Source organism: Eubalaena glacialis, chromosome 2 (assembly GCF_028564815.1).
Source record: "Eubalaena glacialis isolate mEubGla1 chromosome 2, mEubGla1.1.hap2.+ XY, whole genome shotgun sequence".
NCBI lineage: Eukaryota > Metazoa > Chordata > Mammalia > Artiodactyla > Balaenidae > Eubalaena > Eubalaena glacialis.
The window spans coordinates 36,673,268-36,690,231 of record NC_083717.1 but is presented as its reverse complement, the minus strand read 5'-3'; the positions used below and the strand labels follow the sequence as shown (position 1 = coordinate 36,690,231).

The following is a 16,964-nucleotide window of genomic DNA, read 5'->3' as shown; positions in this document are numbered from 1 at the left end:
AAAGTTTTACTAAATTCATCCAAGGTTAACCTAATATGTAAGTGTTAAAATCATTAATAAATCAAAGCTTAGATGAAACCCTGAGATCACAGAAAGATCCCTGGATTTTTCTATCCATTCGCCCTGAGTATTCTGTTTCCCAGAGAGAGGAGAGTTGGAGAAGTGCTTACAGTGGCAGCCAGAGCTATCGTTACCTCTCCATTCCCCATCTGTCTGAGGTTGTAATCAAACAATGGAATATTTAGAGGTAGAAATAGATGGCACAGTGCTTTCATTGTGGGATTTTGAAATTAGCAGAGGTCAGGAGCTAAGATTGGAAGAGCTGTGGAAGCAGCATATCACATGCTATAGTTTTCTCATTCACTGTTTCTGGGAAGAGAAAATTCCAAACAGCTTAAATTTAACCAGGAATAAATGCTATTCCTCATAAAAGATGCCAGGAGATTCCTTCCAAGGCTGGTAAAAACAATCTAAATAAGAGACTGCAAAACACTAGAAATTTGGTTTAGGAAGCTATAAATCAGATTTTAACGTAAAACGCCCTAATTTTTAATATAAATTTTTAGAATATCACACACAAAATATATCAACCTGCCAGACCTGGCCCCGTGGTTCATTTGCAATCTCTGGATAAGTAAAGATTGTAAAGAAGAAAAAATACAATTACAAACTTAAAACATGCATTTTAGAGAAAAAAAAAAGAAAAGAACATAACTGGAACTGCATAAGATCAGAAGAGAGATGGGGGTGAAAACTCATGTATCTTTCTCAGAATGACAAATAAGACAAAAGAATTAAAATGTTTAAGGTGATTAAAATGGATGATAAAAAGCAGAGACCAACATACAGGTAACTAGTGTTCCTGAAGAACTAACAATAAGAAATAGGATGATGCAATAATTCAAGACTACAGGTATACCTCGCTTTATTATGCTTCGCAGATACATTTTTTACAAATTGAAGGTTTGTGGCAACCCTGCATCAACAAGTCTGCTGCTGTCATTTTTCAACTGCATTTGCTCACTTTGTGTCTCTGTGTCACATTTTGGTAATTCTCTCAATAGTTTAAACTTTTTCATTATTACTACAGTTGTTATGATGATCTGTGATCAGTGACCTCTGATGTTACTACTGTAATAGTTTTGAGCCCCATGAACCACACCCATAAGACAGCGAACTTAATTGATAAATGTTGTGTGTGTTCTGACTGCTCCACTGATCAGCCATTCCCCATCTCTCTCTGTCTCCTCCTGAGACACAACAGTATTGAAATTAGGCCAATTAACAACCCTATAGTTGGGCTTCCCTGGTGGCACAGTGGTTAAGAATCTGCCTGCCAATGCAGGGGACACAGGTTTGAGCCCTAGTCCGGGAAGATCCCACATACCACATACCACAGAGCAACTAAGCCCGTGCGCCACAACTACTGAGCCTGCACTCTAAAGCCCGCAAGCTACAACTACTGAGCCTGCGTGCCACAACTACTGAAGCCCGCGCGCCTAGAGCCCATGCTTCTCAACAAGAGAAGCCACCACAATGAGAAGCCCGTGCAGCGCAACGAAGAGTAGCCCCCGCTCGCGGCAACTAGAGAAAGCCCGCGCGCAGTAACGAAGACCCAATGCAGCCAAAAATAAAATAAATAAATTTACTAAAAAAAATGAAAACAACAGCCCTATAGTGGCCTCTTAAGTGTTCAAGTGAAAGAACAGTCAAACATCTCTCCCTTTAAATCAAAAGCAGAAATGATTATGCTGAGTAAGAAGGCATGTCAAAAGCTAGGTCTCTTGCACCAAACAGTAGCCAAGTTGTGAATGCAAAGGAAGAGTTCCTGAAGGAAATTAAAAGTGCTACTCCAGTGAACACACAAATAATAAGAAAGCGAAACAGCCTTAATGCTGATATGGAGAAAGTCTGAGTGGTTTGGATAGAAGATCAAACCAGCCACAACATTCCCTTAACACAAAGACTAATCCAGAGCAAGGCCCTAACTCTCTTCAATTCTATGAAGGCTGAAAGAGATGAGGAGCTACAGAAGAAAAGTCTGAAGCTAGCAGAAGGTGGTTCAGGAGGTTTAAGGAAAGAAGCTACCTCTGTGACATAAAAGGACAAGGTGAAGCAACAAGTGCTGATGTAGACGCTACAACAAGTTATCCAGAAGATCTGGCTAAGATAATTAATGAAGGTGGCTACATGAAACAACAGATATTCAATGTAGACAGGTGTCGACAAATAGCCTTCTACTGGAAGAAGATGCCATTTAGGACTTTGATAGTTAGAGAGGAGAAGTCAATGCCCGGCTTTAAAGCCTCAAAGGTCAGCCTGACACTCTTGTTAGGGGCTAATGTAGCTGGTGACTTTAAGTTGAAGCCAATGCTCATTCACCATTCTGAAAATCCTAGGGCCCTTTAGAATTATGCTAAATCTACTCTGTGTTATAAATGGAACAAAAAAGCCTGGATGACAGCACATTTGCTGACAATATGGTATACTGAATATTTTAAGCCCACTGTTGAGACCTACTGCTCAGAAAAAAAGATTCTTTTCAAAATATTGTTCCTTGACAATGTACCTGGTCATCCAAGAGCACTCATGAAGATGTACAGTTGTTTTCATGACTGCTAACAGGACATCCATTCCACAGCCCATGGATCAAAGAGTAATTTAGACTTTCAAGCCTTATTATTTAAGAAGAACATTTTGTAAGGCTATAGCTACCATAGACAGTAGCGATTCCTCTGAATCACTATTTGCATAGCGATTTGCATCTGGGCAAAGTAAACTGAAAACCTGGAAAGGAGTCACCATTCTAGATGCCATTAAAAACATCCATGATTCATGAACGAGTTCAAAATATCAATATGAAAGAGAGTTTGGAGGAAGTAAACTGTAACCCTCATGCATGACTTTGAGGGGTTCAAAGACTTCAGTGGAGGAAGTAACTGCAGATGTGGTGGAAATAGCAAGCGAACTAAAATTAGAAGTGGAGCCTGAAGATGTGACTGAATTGCTGCAATCTCATGATAAAACTTGAACAGATGAGGAGGTGCTTCTACAGATGAGCAAAGAAAGTGGTTTCTTGAGACAGAACCTCCTCCTGTTGAAGATGCTGTGAAGACTGTTGACATGACAACAAAGGATTTACAATATTACATAAACTTAATTGATAAAGCAGTGGCAGGGTGAGAGAGGACTAACTCCAATTTTGAAAGAAGTTTTACTGTGGGTAAAATGCTATCAAACAGCATTGCCTGCTATAGAGAAATGGTTCCTGAAAGAGTCAATCACTGTGGCAAACTTCATTATTATCTTATTTTAAGAAATTGCCACAGGACTTCCCTGGTGGCGCAGTGGTTAAGAATCCGCCTACCAATGCAGGGGACACAGGTTTGAGCCCTGGTCCGGGAAGATCCCACATGCCGCGGAGCAACTAAGCCCGTGCGCCACAACTACTGAGCCCGCGTGCCACAACTACTGAAGCCCGCGCGCCTAGGGCCCATACTCCGCAACAAGAGAAGCCACCGCAATGAGAAGCCTGTGCACCGCAACAAAGAGTAGCCCCTGCTCACCGCAACTAGAGAAAGCCTGCGCATAGCAGCGAAGACCCAACGCAGCCAAAAATTTTAAAAAATGAAAATAAAAAATAAAAAAAAAGAAAGAAGTTGCCACAGTCACATTAACCTTCAGCAACCACCACCCTGACCAGTCAGCAGCCGTCAACATCGAGGCAAGACCCTCCACCAGCAAAAAGATTAGGACTCGCTGAAGGCTCAGATGTTAGTTAGCATTCTTTAGCAATACAGTCTTTTTAAATTAAGGTACGTACTTTGTTTTTTTTAGACATAATGCTATTGTACTTAACAGACTATAATATAGTGTAAACATAACTTTTATATGCATTGGGAAACCAAAAAATTTGTATGGCTCACTTTATTGCGATATTCAATTTATTGTTGTGGTCTGGAACACACAATATCGCCAAGGTACGCCTGTATAATAAAATTTCCTTAGTGGAAAAAAGAAGTCTTCAGATCATGAAAAACGTTCTCAGATATATACCATATATCTATTTAAAGAAAGTAATCAAGAATAAAGTCAACAAATGAGTGAATCAAAATAAAGAATTCAAGAAGGTGTATAATAAAAGAACTGGTGATAAACACTAAATCCAATACAACCTATAATTAAGTCTAATATAGTTGTGTTTTTGTAGTATGTTATGTGGGTGTATAATCAGTTACCATAAAGTGGGCTGGAAAGGTTGAAAGGACGGAACACCATGCTAACATTCTTATCTTAAATAGGGAAGGTCAATAAATATCGTTTTATTATGAAATGAATTAAGAAAATTGGAGGGGAAAAAGTAAATGCAGAATTTATTATTTCCCAATCTCTAGACAGAAAACACACACACACACACACACACACACTCAACAGCAATATAGAGAACATAAGGGGAGCTCTCCCTAAAACATTTTTGAAAAATATTAATACAGAAATAATATGCGTAACAGAAAAGAACATACATAACAGCAAAAAAAGAAACATTATTTGACTACATAAAAATATTAAGAAGTCTGTAGGATGGAATAGCCTACGTCAGAGAACAACTATAGATGAAACAGTACATAAAATAGCTATTTCATGTTAACAGAGAACAGTTGAGGCAGTCAGTGCTTGAGAAGGGAAATGTATTGAGATGAAGCCCTATATTTGTCACCACTTTTCCCCTTGGGATATTTGCAGATTTGCTTCACAGGACATAAATGCCACGCAGAAACTGGCAACCTAGAAACTGTGGTAGTCCTCAACTGACTGAAGAGACAAAAACTGTAATTCAAAGCTACCAAGGCAGCCAGACAATGATCCGGAAGAGAATACTTAATAGACAAACAAGACCAACATTCTGTGCATAATTTCTCCTTGAAGTATTTGTCAATTCCTGGGCTTCCCTGGTGGCGCAGTGGTTAAGAATCCGCCTGCCAATACAGGGGACACAGGTTCGATCCCTGGTCCGGGAAGATCCCACATGCCGTGGAGCAACTAAGCCTGTGTGCCACAACTACTGAGCCCGTGTGCTGCAACTACTGAAGCCCACGCGCCTAGAGCCTGTGCTCTGCAACAAGAGAAGCCACCACAATGAGAAGCCCACGCACCGCGACGAAGAGTAGCCCCCGCTGGCCGCAACCAGAGAAAAGCCTGCGCACAGCAACAAAGACCCAACAAAGGCCCGACGCAGCCAAAAATAAAATTAAAAAAAAGTATTTGTCAATTCCTAAGCTATGCACAAGCAAGAGAAAACTATGAGACCAAAAAACCAAGCAGAAAGGAGCTGCTAAGAGACTAAAGAGTTAAACAGAAATTTCTGTCTTAAAGCTAGGGAGAAAAATTCCCAAATATTTGAAAATTAAGCTATATACTTATAAGCCCGTGGGTCAAGAAAAAAATTACCATGAAAATTAGAAAATATTTTTTATTGAATGACAATGAAAATACAACATATCAAAACTTGTGGGGGAAAAAAAAGATGCTTAGAGGGAAAACTATAGACTTAAATGTATACACACAAAAAAATAAAGTTGAAAGTCGCTGTTTTGAGTATTTATCTCAAAAAATCATAATGACTAAGCAAATAACCCCCAGAAAATTAAAATTAGAGGAAGGAAATAATAAAGAAAAAAGCAGAAATCAATGAAATGGAAAACACATACACAATAGAGAAAATTAATAAAGCCAGAAGTTAGTTCTTGGAAAAAAATTAATAAAATGCATAAACTCCTAGGCAAGGCTGATTAAAGGCACAAGATACCAATATCAGAAATGAAACAGGGGACATAATTTAGATTTCACAAACACAGAGATAATAAAAGGATGTTATGAAATTCATGTTAACAAATTAAAGGTCTAGATGAAACTGTTACAAAACGAAAGAGAAAATCTGAAAAGTCCTACTCTACTCAAGAAATTGAATCTCTAATTAAAAACCTTCCACAAAGAAAACACTAGATCCAGACAGCTTCACTGGTGAATTCCCCTAAACATTTAAGGAAAAATAGCACCAATTTTACATAAACTCTTGAATACAGAAAAAAGAAATATTCTTAACTTTTGTATGAGACCAGCATAACCTTGATAATCAAAATCTGACAATTTCATTACAAGAAAGGAAAAATTATAGCCTAATTTCTCTCATGAAGTAGTCCTAAAAATATTTTTTAAATCTGGCAAATTGGATCTAGTAATATATAAAAAGAATAATGCATGACAACCAAGTCTGGTTTATGTAAGGAATCCAAAGTTTTAACTTGGAAAATCAATCAATGCTATATTAAGCTATACTAAGAGAATAAAGGGGAAAACTGTATCATTATCTCAAAAGAAGAGAAACATTTGGTAAAATTCATGATAAAACTCTTAGAAGACTAGTAATAGAAGGAAACTTCCTTAATCCAATAAAGAGTATCTACAAAAAATTTACAGCAAGCATACTCTGGGGGGAAATACTGAAAGCTTTCTAAGACTAGAATAATGCAAGGATGTTCACTATCCATACTTCTTAATACGCTCAAGGTCCTAGGTCATACAATAAGGCAAGAAAAAGAAATGTCTAAGGATTAGAAAGGAAGAAATAGAATTATTATTGTTTGCAGATCACATGATTGTACATGTAGACTATGCACAATGATCTACAAATAATTATTAGAATTTATAAATTTAGCAAGATCACTAGATACAAGGTCAATACAGGAAAAATCAACTGTATTTCTATATACTGGCAATCAATCAGTTAGGACATGGAAATTAAAAAACTGATCATTGCAATAACATTTAAGAAATAAAATACATAAGGAATAAACCTACCAAAAAATATGCAAGACCTCTACCAGAAAACTCAAAGTATTACTAAGAGAAATTTTAAAAGGACTTAAATCAATGTTCATTGATTGGAAGACTCAATATTATAAAAATGTCAATTATCTCCACACCAATCTATGGATTCAATGCAATTCCAATCAGAATCCCATGACTTTTTTTGGTGGAAACTGACAAGCTGATTAAAACATTTATGTATATGAAACTATCAATACAAAAGACCAAGAATAGCCAAGGTAATCCAGAAGAACAAAGCTAGAGGATTTTCACTACCAGATTTCAAGATTCAGTTTAAAACTACAGAAATGAAAACTCCACAGAATTGGTTCAAGGATACACAAATATAACAGTAGAGCAGACTAAACATTCCAGAAATAGATTCATTCATATACAGTCACCTGATTTACAACGAAGTTAGCACTGCTGTGTATGGGGGCAAGGATAGTTTTTAATACATAGTCACGTGGGGAAAAAAATTCAACCTTGACCTCTACCTCACACCATACACATGTGTGGAAAAAACACCACAAAAAATAAAAACCCAACTGGATTACAGACCAAAAAGTTAAATGTAAAACAATAAAGTTCCTAGAAGAAAACCTAAGAGAATATCTTCATGACCCTGAGGCAGGCAAAATTTCTTAAGACATAAAAAGCCTTCACCTTAAAGGAAAAGACTGATAAGTTAATTCATTAAAATTAAGACCTTCTATTTATCAAGACAGCATTAAGATAATGAAAAGACAATCCACAGACTGGGATATTAGCTATAAGTATATACATTATATGTATCTATAATATATTCTGGATACAAGTCTTTTGTCAGATTATATGCATATAATGGAGAGGATGTGAGGCAACTGAAATGAACTCAACTCTCTTAGTTTGGCAGTTGAGTGTGAACTATTACAACTACGCTGGGCAACTATTTGGTAGGATCTACCAACGCTGAACATATGTACACTCTATGACTTTGCAATTGCACTGCCACCTGCTCAACAGAAATGTTCACATATGTACACCAAGTGAGAGGTATAAGAATGTTCTTAATGGCCCCAAACAACCCAAATGTCCAACAGTAAAATGGATAAAGAAATCATGGCACATCCATACAACAGATTACACAGCAATGAAAAAGAATGAGCTACTGCCACACACAACCACACAGATGAATCTAACAGACATAATGCTAAGAGAAAGAAGCCACACACAAAAGAACACATGCTGAATGTAGGACTTCCTTTATATTAAGTTTAGAAACAGACAAAACTCATTTACAGAAGCCAGAAAGTAGTCACCTTCGGAAGGGAGATTAAGGACTAGGAGGGGCATGATGGAGACTAGTGGGGTATGGTAATGTACTGTAAATTGATATGTGTGGTTAAATAGGTGTGTTTACTCTATTTGTTCACTTTATTATGTACATGTTATATTTTAATTTAAAAAGTTTGCAAAAAGAAAAAACAAACATTGATTCTGACCAGCAAAAACAAAAACAACTTGTGAGAATACTGGAATATATATAATAAATGAAAAAGAAAAATGTGAATACCCCAAAAGAATAAAAGTCATGAATACCCAGAGAAAACCATAATTCAAAAAGACACATGCACCCCAATGTTCATTGCAGCACTCTTTACAATAGCCAGGTCATGGAAGCAACCTAAATGCCCATCGACAGATGAATGGATAAAGAAGATGTGGTGCATATATACAATGGAATATTACTCAGCCGTAAGTTGGGTCATTTGTTGAGATGTGGATGGATCTCGAGACTGTCATACAGAGTGGAGTAAGTCAGAAAGAGAAAACAAATATCGTGTATTTGTAACACATATATGTGGAACCTAGAAAAATGGTACAGATGAACCGGTTTGCAGGGCAGAAATAGAGACACAGATGTAGAGAACAAACGTATGGACACCAAGGGTGGAAAGCGGCAGGGGGGGTGGTGGTGGTGGTGCGGTGAATTGGGCGATTGGGATTGACATGTATACACCGATGTGTATAAAGTGGATGACTAATAAGAACCTGCTGTATAAAAAAATAAATAAAATTAAATTTAAAAATTCAAAAAAAAAGAAAAAAGAAAAAATACAAATGGCCAATTAACATAAAGAAATATAATTTTAAACCATTATGAGATTTTTTTTTCTTTTAAATCAATCTGGCCATGACTTAAAAGCAGATGATACTCAATGTTGATATGGGAAACAAGACCTGGTCATAGAACTAAGAAGCATCAACCCTAAGGGTCAGAAAGATCTGTCATTGTAACTTTAGGTAAGGCACTTAACCTCTCTCAGGTTCAGTTTTTAAACCTATAAAATACCATATAATTTTTATATATTTATAATATACAAAATATTTTAAAAGATATAAAAAATATATAATTTTACAATACATAAATATATAACCTACAATATTATCTTGAAGGGCTATTAGGAGAATTGAATGAAATTATAAACACAAATGCACATACATAAACAGCTTCTTTTCCTCTCTCACACAGGGAGACTGACTGCCCATTAAGATAGTTTCAAGTAGATTTTAGACAAGTTACAGCCTTACCGGCTGCAAACTCCTCAATGGTCATCAGCGGGAACCGGATCAAGGACAGTGCTTTCCCTAGAACTTTCTGTTTGTTTCCAAAAGTCACAGGCAATTGTTGTCTTTGACATTCTGCTTCTGCCCACCGTACAACAGCTCCAAAAAGTCGACTTTCTCTAATACTAAGAGTGTCTCTTTCTAGAACTGCACAGAGTGTGTCTACAGGTAAAATAAAAAATATGTCAAATTAGGAATATTCTGCTCTTTAACAAAATACTGACAAACATGCTTATATAAAATTTTCAAATCTCAATAAAAATAGGATACTTAAAACTATAGACTCTACACTTAAAAATATTAAAGAATTAAAGGAATTAAACAGCAAAGTTTTCTTTAAAAAATTACTATAAGGTTAACATTCAACTTACTACTTACCATACATGGAAGCTTAGATACAGTATCTCCTTATATATTCATGCCATTCAGCAAGCAAACTCAAATATTCAGAACAAGAATAATAAGTAAGTCAGAGAAAAAGGCTCCCAATCAGTAATGAACAAATTCATAAAGTCTACAGATTACAATTCATTCAGCAAATATTTCTTATTAACCACTCACAATGTGCCAGGCACTATTCTAGACACCGAGGATACATCATTAAACAAAAAGTTAAAAATTCCTTGCCTTCATGGAGCTTACATTCTAATGGGGGAAACATTCAATAAACATAAGTAAATTATACTGTTACATAATAAATGTAGGAAAAGATAGCAGGGTAAGGGGAATCAGAAATGCAGCTTAAAATAGGGTAGTTTGGATAGGCCTCACTTGAGTTAAGACCTGAAGGAGGTCGAGGGGGGTGGGGTCAGTAGGCCAAACACACCTCGAGAGAAAGAGCACTCCAGGACTGGCCAGTGCAAAGGCTCTCTTATAAGAGTGTGCCTGGCATACCTGAGGAATAGCCAGGAGGTCAGTGTGGCTGGAGGAGAGTGAGCAAGAGGGAAAAGTAGTAGGTGACGAGGCCAGAAACATGGTGGGAAGCGGGGTGCAATCATGCAGCACCCTGTAGATCATCTGGCTTTTACTTTGAGTGAAAAAGGGAACCCCTGGAGGGTTCTGAGCTGTGACATTTTATGTTCTAAAATGACCACCCTGGCAGCCGTGATGAGAAGAGACAGTAATGGAGGCAAGAGTGGAAACAAGATCAATTAGGAGGCTCTTGCGCTGATCCAGGTCAGAGGTGATGGTGGCCTGGACCAGGCGGAAGTGGTGAAAAATGATCAGATTCAGGGTATACTCTGAAAGGAGACTGGAGATTTCCTAACAGATTGGATATAGGGGGTGATAGAGAGCTTGAGTAAAGGATAATTCCTAGGTGTATAGTCTAAGCAATGGAGGGATGACAGTGGCATCAACCGAGATGAGAAAGACTACTACGTGGAAGCAGGGTGGGGGGTGGTGAGAGGGCAGATCTGAAGCTTAATTTTGGACATATTAAGTTTGAAAGCCCTATCTGACATCCAAGTATAAATGTCATGACCGTAACTCAGGCCCTCACTCAGAATCCTTTTCCCTCTTATCATAGGCAAAATTAAAATAGGCTGAGTTATTTTTAAACGACAGTAGACCAGAAATCAATGAAAACATTAAAATATAATTAAATTGCCCAGAAACACACACCTAAGAAAAATTTATTAAAAACAAAATTCTACTATGCAATGGTCTACACATTCATACCAGAACCAAATATTTGTTTAATAACAAACATAGGTATCATTACAGCAAAGATATCACAGTCCCCGGAACATAGAAGGGGCCCAACAATATGTTAAAAATGAAGAGGTTAAACATAATTTTTTAAAAAATCAAGCTTTTTCCTTCTCCTGTAGCTGAGCAGATGAGTATAAACTAAGGTCCCAGGAAACCTTTTCAAAGATAAATGAATGTAAGTCAACATACCTCAATACTTGCAGGATTAGGAATATACCATGACCATAATATTTAATCATTCAATAGAAAAACAGACAACCTTGAACCTACATTTCTCTACCTTGTACGCTAAAAACTTCAGTAAAGGTAAACATAGAAACTTAAAGGCTAAAAAACAAGCACATTATACTGCCCCTGGCATAATGTAAATTAATTCTGTTCTATCAATGTGACATATTATCTTTTTCCTTTGGCAAAAACCTACAAGAGAGAGACAGTATCTCTCTACTTGGAAAAAGGTAAGCATATCCCTCTGGAGCACATATTCAAATGCCAGAGGAGAAAAAGCATCCCCAGAATCTAAAATAGCTATTAAAAAAAAGCTCCTGAAGCCAGGTCTTTCTTTCAGATCCTAGAATTCTCTTTCATTCCCAATTTTTAACATTTGCGACAAACTAGACTATGAGGTGAAAACACATAGGTCCTCTATTGACAGATGTGTTATAATAAGAAATGACAGCTGAGAGCCTAATAAAGATCATAAAAACACACAGGATATTTACAAACATCATACAATACTGGGTTTTAATACAAACCACTGCAAATCAAATCAACAAATATTTATAGGGTTTTCATCCTGTGCAAGGTACCTACTTCAAGATTCCCAGGATCCAATGGCATGCCTAATGGAGGAGCTATTTACAAAACAACTTCTCGGAGTGAGTCATCCAGATGCAGGCAGTATTATTTCAAATGAGAGTAGAGTGAAGTGGAGCACTTGATAGCTCCTTAAAGGGAAGGAAACTAGGATTAAGCAATGTTTCATTACCAACGTGGGCAGTGCTTAGGGCTCTCAAACATCCAGTAACTCAACAAAAATTCAACAGCACACAACGTGCAGGTGCTGGGGGGGGGAACCAAATCTAGTCCCTGCCCTTCAGGATAATGCAAGAAGAGCACAAATCCTTCCCAAGGTAATGTGCAGCAGACAGGCAAACTAAGAAAGGGATGTTATCGAAACAGGAATATATTAAATTTCATGGAAGAGGGGAGAGTAGCAGTTCTTAAGAAAGAGTTATAATTTGAGCCAAGACATTAAGACTGAGTGAGAACTAGCCAAGGTGTGAAGCAAAGGCAACATTCTAGACATAGCCAGTCAGCCCAGTTGGTCAACAAATATTAACTGAACACATACTATGTTCTACTACTTTCAGTGCTGGAGATACAGTGGTAAACAAGACAAAGTCTCTGCCTTTAAGGAGTGTACAATCTAGAAGGAGGAGGTAGACAATCAATATATACATATTCAGACAAAGACCAAGATAAGATTTTCAGAGAGTGATACATATTATGAGAAAAATAAATCAGAGTAACAAAACAGGGATTGTTTAGGGGAATGTGGTACTTTACGTAGGCGTGAGATGGCCCGTCTCAGGTCTTGTTTAACCTGAGACCTGAATCATTAAAAGGAGGTAGCCATACAAAGATTCATGGGGAAAAGGATTCCTATCAGAAGGAATAGAAAATACAAAGGCTCAAAAACACTGAAATAACTGTCGCCAGTGGATATGGAACATAGTGAATGAGAAGCAGAATGGTAGGAGACAAGGTCAGCTACAGACAGAGGCAGGTAGTTAACTGCCAGCTCTTTATAAAAATTCTGTTTTCTCTTCTTCCTGGGATGTGAGTAGTCTGCATCTTCTAGCCTCCCCTTAAGTTAGGTGGGATCTGGTGACTGAATTCTGTCCAATGAAATAAGAGGCAAAATGAGGGTGCCATTTCAAGGTCAAAGCTTTTAAGATGTGGGTATTTTCCTTGCCAAGGCATTTTCCCATGTGCTACCAAGATACAGATAATAAGCAGGCTGTAGGAAATGGCAGAGCCACAAGATGGAAGAGAGCCACTCACTGGCCAGGAACACTGCCCTGGACTGCTGCGTGAGTGTGAAAAAAATTTCTATTGTGTTGGAGCCAGTGTGCATTTTGGGGGTTTATTTGTGCAAATGTGTTGAGCTTGCATTTTGGGGTCTATTTGTTACCACAGCCAAGCCTAGCCTACCCTGACTAATACAAGGCTTGACCACATAGGATCTTGTAAGTTTTGTAAGGAGTTAGAATTTTATTCTAACTGCAGTGGGAAGACACTGGAAGCAAGGATGTGATACAATCTGCTGCTGTGTAGAGAATGGACAGTATGAAAGCAAGGGTGAGTGGAAGCAGGGAGACAATAGGAGACCACAGAGGTTATCCAGGTGAGAGAACAGTGGCTTCGACTAGGTGGGAGCAATGGATATGGTAAGAAATGGTCAGATTCAGGATACCTTTGTTTTTTTTTTTGGCTGTGCTGCGCTGCTTGCAGGATCTTAGTTCCCCGACCAGGGATTGAACCTGGGCCCCGGCAGTGAAAGCACCGAGTCCTAACAACTGGACTGCCAGGGAATTCCCCCAGGATACATTTTGAGTGGAGAGCAGAGAGCATGTGCTGATAAACTGCATGTGGGGTATGAAAGAAAGAGAGTAATCAAGAATAACTTCTAGGTTTTTAGTTGTGCATGGTGGTGCCATTAGGGAAGAATGAGAAAAAATTGGAAAGGAACAGAAAAGATTTAACAGGGAGTTGGGGGGAAATCAATGGCTCTCTTTTAGCTGTGTTGTTGGAAATGCCTATAAAATCTCCAAATGAAGATGTCAAGTAAATAGTTGGGTATATAAATTTGGAGCCCAGAAGAAGACAAGATTAAAGATAGATATTATGGGTTCATGATGGTGATAATATTTTAAGTCATAAGCCTGGATCAGCTCTCTCTGCTCTCCTACAGGACAAAATTCAAACTCCTCAGCCTGTCACTGCACTGTCCTCCACAAGCTGGCTTTCACCTGCCTTGCACTGCCTTTCCTCTACACACACTTCTTTGTGCGGTTCCACTTGCCTCTAATGCCCTCCCCTCTTCATTATGCAAATGCTATCCATTCTCTAAGGCCCATGTCAGAACCTTCTGGGTCAAGATTTTCCTAACACTCCAATGTGAGGTGCTCTCTTCACGTTCTGGATTTGCATAGTAATTATTTTCTATGTAGCTAGTTCAGAAAAGGCGAAAGTCACATTTTGCCGTATGTCATCCCTTCTATTTAATGTCTTAAATCTTAATTTTCACATATTCGTTCCCTGATTCTCCAATTAGATGATAGTTTCCTTAAGAAAATTCACATCTTACCCTTCTTTGTATTTCTTATAGGACCCCAGTATAATGCCGTGCATATGGTGAGCATTCAATGAATATTTGTTTGATTTGACATCTTTTAAAAGGCAATGAAGTAGTTAGGACTTTTAGGAATACTTTAGCAAAATAAAGAAAGCAAAACTCTTAAAGAGGTAGACTTAAATCACTTGGAAAAACCACTAATTTAAAAACAGCTTGTCTGCCAACAAGGCTGACTAGTAAGGCATTACTGTACTTAAAAGGTAACATTTTAATTCACAGTGAACTTACCTATATCAATATCAGTAAACCCTTCTGCACTTATTGCATCCATCGTGCTTTTGTCTATTGTGTCTAGACAAAGACTAGCAAGCTGAGGTTCATCAAATAATCGAGCCTAAACATATAAAAAGCTAGTTATTTTATTTTCATAGTTATTTTACTTTCAGGCTGTATATATTCAAAGCTAATACTGTAAACAATTATAATTGCTAATTATATAAAAACACATACTTAAAATACAATTATAATGTCCATATGTGCTTAAAACTTTTCATTCCACAATCAGAAAAGCTAAAAGCACAAATGCCCTGCTGAGATAACAATTAATTCATATTACCACTAACAACCCTGTTATTTTTATTTTCATATGCCTATATATGCATTGCGTTGTTTCTTATACATCACTTATTTTATCCTTAATGAAACACTCTAGGTTAGATAAGGCAGACATTATCCCATTATCCAGATGAGGAAACAGAGGCTCAGAGAGGTATACTGACTTGCCTAGTAACATCTAGCTAGTTATGCTCCAAAGCCAGTACTTAAGTCCAAGTCTTAAGATCTTTTCACTGAACGGTAATATCAATTGTCAAGCATACCAGTACCAACAGATTAGATTTTTTTTTTCCATTTCCTATTTTGATTGGGGGAAGAGAATAAAGTACAAGAATTTTAGAGCATGAAAGTTCTGGGAACCTAAGCAAAAACTAGGCGTGACAACAGAGGAGTAAATAAGTAAATTCACGTGATGGAATATTACACAATAATGAGAATGAACGATCTACAACTACACACAACAATATGAAGGAATCCCACAATCTTAATGGTAAACAAAAGAAGGTACTGTATATATTGAGCAAAAGAGTATACAGCTGACCCTTGAACAACTTGGGGGTTAGGGGTACTGACCCTCTGTGCAGTCAAAATCCACATATAACTTATAGTTGGCCCTTTGTATCCGAGGTTCCTCCATATCCTTGGATTCAACCAACCACTAATCATGCAGTGCTATAGTATTTACTATTGAAAAAATTACACATATAAGTGGACCCACAACGTTCAAACCCGTGTTGTTCAAGGATCAGCTGTATACTGTATGATTTTAGCAAAGCTAAGCTAGGTTTTAAGAAGTCAGAAGTCAAACTTACAATATGTGCTTTATCAGGATGCATATTATAATTCAAAAAAACAAGTTTAAAAATGGGGGCGTTCAAACTCAAATGAAATTTTTTAAAAACTGTAACACTGAAAAAGGAGAAATGAAATTTTTAAAAAACCATAACACTGAAAAACGAGATATGATGATAGGTGTGCCAATGACCAATTTTCCTTTTGGCCTAGGGTCAGCTCTGTTTACATTTAATAGCATGGACAAAACAGAAGTCTACTGTCTGTATTTCAGTTTTTTCAATTGACCCAATAATGCTTTTTATAACACTGTTCCTTCTAGCATGGGATCCAGTCTAGGATCATAGTTTTTGTATTTTTAAAATATGAAAAATAGTACATTTTAAAAATTCTAATGTCAGCAGATATTTTAACTGGCCAACTCAGTTTTTACAGGTGAGTTAGTGTTCACGCAAAAATTGATATTTTACTCTAGGAAAAACAATTTTTGGTAAAAATTATTTAATTCAGAGTAGCAATATTTCAGTCACCCAGATACAGTATCAAGTTTCCTTTAGAATCTACTGCTGCTACTTAAGAGTAAAATAAATTTTCTCTAAATTTAGTTTGAGTCTGGCATTACCTGATAAAATAGCACTATTTTTAATGATTGTATCACTTCACAGAGGGTGTTTTCCCCTCTGTAATCTATGCTGGTACAGTATACTGGCTCTTTGTTTTAGAGGGAAGCTAGCATAGGTCCTCTCAAGTAAATGAACATGCTCAGTTCAAATGACTCACTTGGCAGGAACAAGACGTTCACATGACAATTTGTGGGCTAATTCACATGACCCCACCATGAAAACTTTGGAGTAATGCTGAGTTCTAAGACCAATAAGACACTGAAAAGTTTCTTTTTCTCAATGACATCTGTTAACCCTTGCTACTCAAAGTGTAGTCCAGAAGCACCAACATCATCTGAAAGTCTGTTAGAAATGCAGACTCTCAGGCCCCACCTCGGCCTCCT

General features: G+C 37.3%; 1 protein-coding gene across 2 annotated transcripts in view; it reads right to left on the bottom strand.

Annotated features, from left to right (window-relative positions):
- Positions 1–16,964, bottom strand: part of BTBD1 (BTB domain containing 1) — a 41,725-nt gene that overhangs the window by 11,798 nt on the left and 12,963 nt on the right. For both annotated transcript variants that reach the window (XM_061181737.1, XM_061181738.1), the window contains exons 3-4: positions 14,840–14,945; positions 9,442–9,639 (exon numbers count right to left, since the gene is read on the bottom strand). In XM_061181737.1, coding sequence (XP_061037720.1) covers positions 9,442–9,639; positions 14,840–14,945 — 304 coding nt within the window. The remainder of the gene's footprint in view (positions 1–9,441; positions 9,640–14,839; positions 14,946–16,964) is intronic.